The 8,830-nt window shown below is 34.0% G+C and overlaps 1 protein-coding gene across 1 annotated transcript; it reads right to left on the bottom strand.

Moving 5' to 3' along the window:
- Positions 1 to 291: 291 nt before the first annotated feature.
- Positions 292 to 720, bottom strand: LOC121366873 (keratin, type I cytoskeletal 9-like). The gene has a single exon (XM_041491141.1). It carries the CDS (start codon positions 718 to 720, stop codon positions 292 to 294), a length of 429 nt encoding a protein of 142 aa, XP_041347075.1.
- Between the last annotated feature and the right edge of the window lie 8,110 nt (positions 721 to 8,830).

Here is an 8,830-nt window from a genome sequence, read left to right as displayed (position 1 = left end):
ATGTGCACATATGGGTGCTAATAATATTAAACAATAACCTGATAGTAGTAATTGTACTCCATATTATACTTGGAACCTCTGTTTGATAAAAGGTGAAAGAGAGGATAACTTATTGTTTGATATAAACAATGTTTAAACTCACATTTCAATAGAAATCTCAGTCCATGTACAACTTGGTAATATAAGGACTCCATCATATCACTACTACTGGCAGTCAGGATTTAGATATCATATCCCCAATATTGATTATATACATTCTATTTGAAGTTCTGGTATGCGTCGTATACTCGTCTACACGATACAGTCTTCACCCCCTCTAATATCTCTCATCTCCGCATCTTCCCTGTCTCTTAGACCACCTCTCGTAGTCTGGTGCCTTCCTCCCCTCTCCCTCAGTGTCCCTGCTGGTCCCCCCCCGCCCCCTGCCCTTCCCGTGCCGTTTCCGGCATTATTGTTTAGGCCCTTTGCTTTGTGGCTCCCCTCTTCGCCGCTCAGTGCCCTCGTTCCGGTTCCCGCCTCCAGGCCTGACCCCGTCCCCCCCGGCCCCCCCGCCACCCCCCGCCGGTCCCTCTCTTCAGCTCCTCCTCCCCCCCTCTTTCCCCATTTTCTGCTCCTCTGTGCCTCTGTCCTTTCTCTCTGCTCTTTGCCGGGTCTAGAACATTCCCCTTGATTCTTGCCCCGCTGGTTTTCCTCTTTTCGTCTGTTCCTCCTCAGTGTCATTCATATTTTATTCTTTCCTCCCGTCTCCACTGTTCGTTCTTCCCTTTTGCCCACCCCTGTCTTCCCCATTCTCTCCCCTCCTCCCCTCTCTCTCCTTTCCCCCCCCTCCTTTTCCTTATTCTCTCCTCCCCTCTGCCGCCCCGTCTTCATCTACTGTAAGTTCGAAGTGGAGAAGACAGGTGGGCAGGGTACATATGAGTAATGTAGTCTGTCGTACCCCAGACCAGGCCCTCGTGCCTATCACGGAGTACGGACTGGACTGGGGTTCGATCTCTCACCCGATAGTATCAGTTCTGTCCCCCATTATTCGTCCTTCATCGACACTGAATCGTGAGTAGATATTATATCCCCTAACGCCCCGGTCCAGAAGTATCGAAAAAAAGACCGAAAATTTCGCCTATTAAATATGATCCATAGTGAGAAGGAACGAGGGTACGCAAATATGAAGGCAGTGATATATAAAAAACCAGATACGTAGTAGTCCTACGTAAGGATTTAAGATAAATCAAAACATTAGAGCAGCGGTGTCCTATTTTAAGTTGTCTGAATATATAGCGACATGATTAGATTGATAACTGTTTAGTAACATCCTCCGACGCAAAGAAGCACATGTCTTCATCTCTAGATTTACGAGTAGTAGGTAAGTAAGGATGTCTTGACGTGATGTCATATCAGACCCATTCTCATATTGGAGGATAAGAACTTAGCTGAGGGCTAAGGGTAGAGGGCCAGTAATCTGTAGAGTGAGGATGTTCAGATACTCAGGAGGATGCCTACGCAGAATAATATACGACTGAAACGAACTGAGTATAATAAGGCACGATGATGTATACACAAAACAAACTCAGTGATTGATAGATCAATATGTTTATACCAGACCTATCACTGTATGTTACTAGTAGAGTACAGATAACAATCAAGCGACGCAAGCTATGTTAAGAGAGAACTGACCCCGAACCAGCAACAAGTAGATATAACTAAGAGATGTACAAATAACACATCTACGTGTCAGAGCAGTAGACATGGAATTGAAGTATAATATATGATCAACAGATGTTTCATTGAGAGTTAACTATTTACTAACAATAATGAAATGATATGACTACTAGGAGATTTAGAATATTAATGACTCATATTTATAACCGGTTTACTAGAAATATATGCAACTGTTCAAATTCTTATTAACTTGTGGATCATATCTATAACATCCATCGGAGATATTATAATGATAACAAATGTACTAATGATCCTACTTGTTGAACAGTCACAAGTTCCTGATAATAATAGTAACTGTGTAACAGGACTTGTGGTACCGAGTCGTCACTTCCGAGAGATAAAGTGGTTCTAATCAATAATAGTGAATTAGTAGATGATATTGCCAGTCAGCTGATAATCTATCTCCGCTTCAATTCATATACATACATATTCTTATACCTAGGAGATCTTTTTCCTACTGCTCACATCCTCAATCCTAATCTTACGTAATACACCGCTCGACCGATCGCGCAGTTCAGTCCTACACCCCGATCACCAATGATATGGTACTAACTGTAGGTAGAGAGAGGTTAATGTAATAAGACAAATCCATTGCCAATAGCTCTCTTATAAACTGGCGCCATCTCCCCGTGACTCACTTATTTCCTGATCACACACCCAACTAGACTCTACACTCGTTTGCCAGCCCTCTTCCTGTCCATTAGAATAGGTAGATCACTAATATTTTACCTAATTGATATGAGGAAAAAATATTTGTAACTCATTTATAATGTCACTTACTTAGTACAATTGTTGCTGATTACATTCAATAACAGCTCCACTTGGTAATGATAAACTCATTCTTGTCTTCCCATATGGTATTCTCAGTTATATTTACATATCAGATGGTAACAACAATAAATCCTTCATCAGTGATAGATTATTGGATTCATTTAGAAAATATAGAAAGAATTATCTTCATTGGATATAACAACATTTAGTTGAGCTGACTCCACACTGTATGTGGACATTGTTGAAGTTCTTAATATCACAAATATGAGGTATCTAGAGATATAATAATGTAACTTACCAAATATATAGGTTTATATTTAGTACTCACAAACACATATCCACCCCCAAACTGACTGATAAAGGTATGTGTAAATACTTATATTAACTAAAAATCAGAGTAATAAATGTTACGTTAGTAACCTATAGCATAATACCTCCTGGGACAGGTAGTGATGTAGTACTTATCTCTCCTCTCGCAGCTGAGTTATTACCAGTCACTAATTGTATAATGCCCACCAAATTGACTAGGACGTAGTACTCACATATTGTATAGGAGAAGATGTAGTGTCTGTGTAACTAGCTTCCTCCATAAGTAACATTGATGATATAACAGGATAGGGATACGCAGAGAGAAGGGAGGAGACCAGGACAGTTTATATACTGATTTTGTCATGAAATATTAAGTGGTTGACAGGCAGCTAGTGACCCTAATGAGAGGAGATATAATGGACATATTCAGAGACGTCTGTTAACTTGTATTCTCAGAATAGATGACTGAAGTTGACATAACCACTGCCCATTAACAAATCCAAAACCCATTACATGTGACTACTGGTATGGTTATAGTGAGGCTATACAGAGATATGGTAGAGAGTTAAGAGGTAGATGATCCTTGCTCCATTTGTAAAATTGTGAGTGGTAGACTGTTGTGGTCCCTCCAGTTAGTAACAATACCAAAGTTGTAACAATCTCACCAGTGATGAATGACCATGGTAATGTGCTAGTTCAATAGACAAACCAAGTAATAGTCACATGGAGTATTGTCTATCTGACACAGCTATAAATAAGGGCTAAATGAAATAGGACTTTCAATGATTAGGAGATAATCCGTAAATATAAACTGAACAAGATAATAAATACAGTACAGCATGGTTGTCTAAAAATAAAACCATAGTGACACATTAATTATTATTACTAACTACATATCCATGATAATATTTTTTGGAATATAATAGTATATCTAAAATATATGACAGTAAATGTTTGTCTCATGTTCAACTGAAACATTTAATATCCATTACTATGAGACTATAGTATTTATACCCTCATTTATTTTGTTTATCAAGATATGTAAACTAAATTGAACAAACTTTATTAATACACTAAATATGACATACCATTAGTATAAGATTAGAGTAGACGAGTACACGTACTAAACTGTTTTGTTTGATTATAAAATTTTATAGTGATGTGTGTTATATGAAATTTATTACTTAAAAAATGGTCCATTAAGTTATTGTCAAATTGAACAACACGTTTATAACATATTAGAAAGACTTCACACGAAGAGAAGAGAGAGAGTACACTGTAGTTAGTAGTTAGTTATTTCTTTATAACTACCATATGCATCACACTCTTCATTGTTATCATGTCAGGTGATTACCTCTCTCTGTTAGATTCCTATAATAATAGTATCAATGAAAATATTTATTATTGATAAATCTTAGAATGTATTTTTACTTCAATGTGAAATTAATTATAAATCCAGAACCCTAATTAATTAAACTTAGGACCCTCCATGTATTAATTTCACATTGAAGTATGTTAGTTATAATATTATTATAAATATGATATTACTATTAATTGTAAAATCACGTTGATAATCTTCTATAACATAGGATAACTGTAATCAATTAACTAATAAATGATATACCATGACACAAAATTGATATAGTAAACAAAGTCACTACATGTTGTAGATGATAATGACACAGATAATATCACATTAGATATAATATCACCTTACCACTAATGGTAAAACTCATTATTATAATATTTAATCTATCAGACGATATGGTAGTAGTAGATATAACTAGAGATAAGGTATATTAATTGTTGATAATTAAAGAAGAATTAGTATATACACAACCAGAGCTAACCCCTCCTACCAGGAGATGTACACAAGATAAGATATATTAAAACAATAGTACATTATATAATGGAGGTCATTACCTGTTATAGTAGGTAACTTCACTAAATACTATCAGTGATACTAGTAGATATCACACGTAGAATGCTTAGAAGTTCTATAGATACCTTTACAGTGATAGTAATGTCAGTTAATATAACAGCTGGATTAGAACATGTATCATGAACTTAGCTGTAGTACTCCATCACCTACATATAATGTCCAATTATTCCAGGACGGTCTATCCTTACTGAAACATTTAGTAAAATGTACAGTTGATTTGTTACAATAGATATTGTCCAATCTATCAAATTAAATGAGCATATGTAGTCACGAGACAATAAGATTTATAATGTTTATCCTCATTTTCATTATCTAGATGTAGTTCAGTTATTGTCTGCCATGAACTAAACTTAAATGACGACATAGGACATATCTGAAGTATTCCAAACAGTGATACCTTGTGAGATCATGGAGTACCTTTAAAACAAAACTATTAAAATAATATATACAAACACATACAACTATACTTACTGGTAACTTACTGGCATAGTTTTGAAATATCTGTATACTCTTATATTGTAAGTATACAATGTATGAACTGTCTCTCTAGAGAAGATCAAATTACTGATATTATAGGTTTTATCCATTAGAGTCAGTGATAATAGTAAACATTGTACTGTTATAACAATTAGAAGAGTTCTTTAAAATTACAACTCATCACTGTTGTATTTATAATAGGTTGAGTACAGAGTTGAGGTGGGACTATACCGAGAGTAAGTCATGTGACATATTAATAGATCATGTGATCACTTTTAATGGTATGTTTTTTTTTAAAGTAAAAAGTCCAGTTAGTCGTTTAGCATCCGTCCATAAGCATCACTATATGATTAGAGCATCTGAATCATCTGATAGGAAACAAATGAATCAAATTGTGCCATTAATCATATGAAAACAAGGACCAATACTATAGGTAAAGTTCAGTAATGATTAAATGAATATGAGATGTATTAATGGACATACACTTGTATACATAATAAATAGAACAAATAGTTTAGGATTACTTGATATATGATTTTATTCAGCAAATCAATAGTTTATATCAGTTCATGGAATATTTATAGATCCTTACTGTATTTAAACTTGTAGTGTTAATGTTTCAATTCAGTCCCTGCTCCATTGATTGTAGTAATATTAAGTCTATATTCTCCATTAGTTAGATCATAGGCAACAACTAAGTGTAGTTAGTAGTATAGATTACTTTTTGATGATATCACTCTTCTCCTACACTTAATGTACTTGATACACACCACTTAACTGTCCTAATGGTTGAATGGAGGAGACCAGGAGAAGAGGAATACAACACATGAATCGAACTAGAATATATCCTATGGAGATCATAGAAACAGCTCCAGGTAGGACATAAGTTGAGGACAAGTTATTAAATATTTGAAATAATTATATTACTACCTTGAAATTTGAACAAAATTAGCTAATGAAGTCAACATTGGTGTGTTAACACTAATGATCAGCTCTACATCCAACTCTAGTACCATTGAGGTGTACTAGTCACAATAAAGGTCAGTGAGACTTTATACCACCATAGTTAGATTGAGTATTCTTCAAATGTGGTCCTGTTATAGATCCACCATAAAGATGTAATTACTGAGAGAGTATATCCAGTTAAGTAGTTAGCACACAATCAAATGTCACATTATGATTGAGGTCGGACATATTGTGGTTCTGGTACAATAGTGAAGATACCTTATAAAATAATGCAGTAAACCATATATCAAAATATTGATATTTTTTGTCCCAACGAAGTTGTTATAGTCATGAAAACATAGTATAAAACCTGTATAGGATCATATTTGGTTATGACTAGACACTTACCATATCAGATCTACCTAGAAACCCACAAATAGGATTGCTGGTACTATAAGGTAAAGACAATGTATCGAGAGACAGTATGATACTAATTAATTATTATATACATCTTCTTAACATTAAATGATAAACAAACTTTTATACCACCATCAGGTAGATTACTTTGAAATGTTCCGCTAGAGATCCATCTATACCCAAATGGTTAAACATATCATCAGTTATATGTCAATAATTTATCTAGTATTGTCCTTGATTATGACTTAGGTAATATATGTGTCTCGGGTAATAGTAAATATCTATCACATCTGGTCGAGCATTAACAGAATTACGTATTTTCCTTACTGCTCTCACAGGTATAATATAACTTAATTCAGTGATATAAGGATCAAAGTCATCATCATAGCACCTATATAGTAACCAATTTCCATGAGTACATAATGTCATCATCAAAAATGATTAATAGATATATCCACATGTCCTGCGGCCAACAATTACGTAATTGTTAAATTCATAAAGTTTTCTTACTTAACATATTATCTTAGTACATTTACTTTGTACGACCTCAACATTGTTTTATAGTGAATTTCGATATATATAAAGTTTATATAGTTCATCTGATTAATACATCACAATCGATAAACTGTTCTGTACTTGTACTTTTAATACGTACTCACGCCACTGCTGCACACATGTGTTTCATCCTCTAGTTCAAGTAGTAGGTATGTGTAAGTTAGTGAGTCATATCAAACCATTCTCATAGGCTTGAGGCGATATACTATGATTAGGGACTTAGTATCGTTATGATTAACAGGAGATGTAACAGTACCTAAATATAGTATCAATACCATTACAAAACTTATTCACACTGTTAGTATTACCTGTCTCAGTGATTTAGGATCCTTCTTATCCAACAAATCACTATTAGTACTACTCCTAGACATACCAATATTACCCGAACATTCCCAGATAGAACTGCCCACCCCATAACAACTACCTATATATTACAATAATACATTATACAGTATACCATAATATATAATTATATGGACAACAGTTTTGATTTTAGAATAGTCAAACCTATTTACTAATATTCGTAAAATAATATAAACGTACTAGTGTTTATATTGATTACCCATATTTATTACCTCATTAATATATACAAGCAGCTGTTTGTCAAACTTTATTACTTGTGTATCATCTATATCACATACATGATAGATATAATAATGATAACAAATGTCCTAATAGGATTACTGTACTGGTCAAAGCAGCCAGATGATTCCTGTTGTAACTATTAAAACTGACTTGTTGATACTGGGCAAGTAGAAGGAAATACTGTTACAATGAGAACATAATATCGATACGGTACAAGTCAATTTAAGAGGATGGTAAGTTAAGTTGGTTCTATCCAGTAATAGTGATATTAGTAGAATTAGTATTGCCACTCATCTGTTAACAACCTATCTCCTCTTCAATTCCGATACATACAATATTAATAACCACTAGGTAGATCATATATATACAATCCATTGAAGCTTACACTACATACTAGAGGCACATCACTATGATATGTTAGTACTGGGCAATGGTGCGGAGGAATTTAATGAATAATACAACCTTTAACAAATAGCTCTCTCTATAAAATGACATGCTGTAACCAGTATTTCTGTCTCCAGATATTACTGTAGGTCAGTATATAGGGTACCTTCACTAATATCATAGGGTACCTGAATAATGAGAAAATAGTATGTAAGGTCGTTAAAAATGTACTATACATGAGTACATTAGGGATTCTTACATCAAATAACAGCTCTCCCTTTGTAATGATAAAAAAATCATTCGTGTCTGTCCATATTTTATTCTTCAGTTAAATATTTCAATATAGATGGTAACAAAATAACTCTTTCCTCAGTTAAGAATTCTTGAATATTTTAGAAATATAGAAAATTATCTTCCTTGTATATAACACATAACATTAGGTTGAGCTGACTCCACTGTAATGTGGACGTTTGTTTGAAGTTCCTATATCACAAAACATGAGTATCTAGAGATATCATAAGTAACTTACAAATCATTATATTGTTTATATTTAGTATCAACTATTAATGATCTGATAAAGGTAGTTGTTAAATTATTATATAACTAAATGAAAAGTAACAAATTATACATTCGTAACCCATAGTGCTAATAAACGGTGGTACATGTAAGATGTCGTACTACCTCTCCTTCATCAAAGCTGAGTTATTACCGCTACACTGTATTGTTATA

Source organism: Gigantopelta aegis, unplaced genomic scaffold (genome assembly GCF_016097555.1).
Source record: "Gigantopelta aegis isolate Gae_Host unplaced genomic scaffold, Gae_host_genome ctg7584_pilon_pilon, whole genome shotgun sequence".
In the NCBI taxonomy this organism is placed as follows: Eukaryota; Metazoa; Mollusca; class Gastropoda; order Neomphalida; family Peltospiridae; genus Gigantopelta; species Gigantopelta aegis.
Note: the sequence above shows the minus strand (reverse complement) of the source record. Positions and strands in the feature narration are given on the sequence as shown.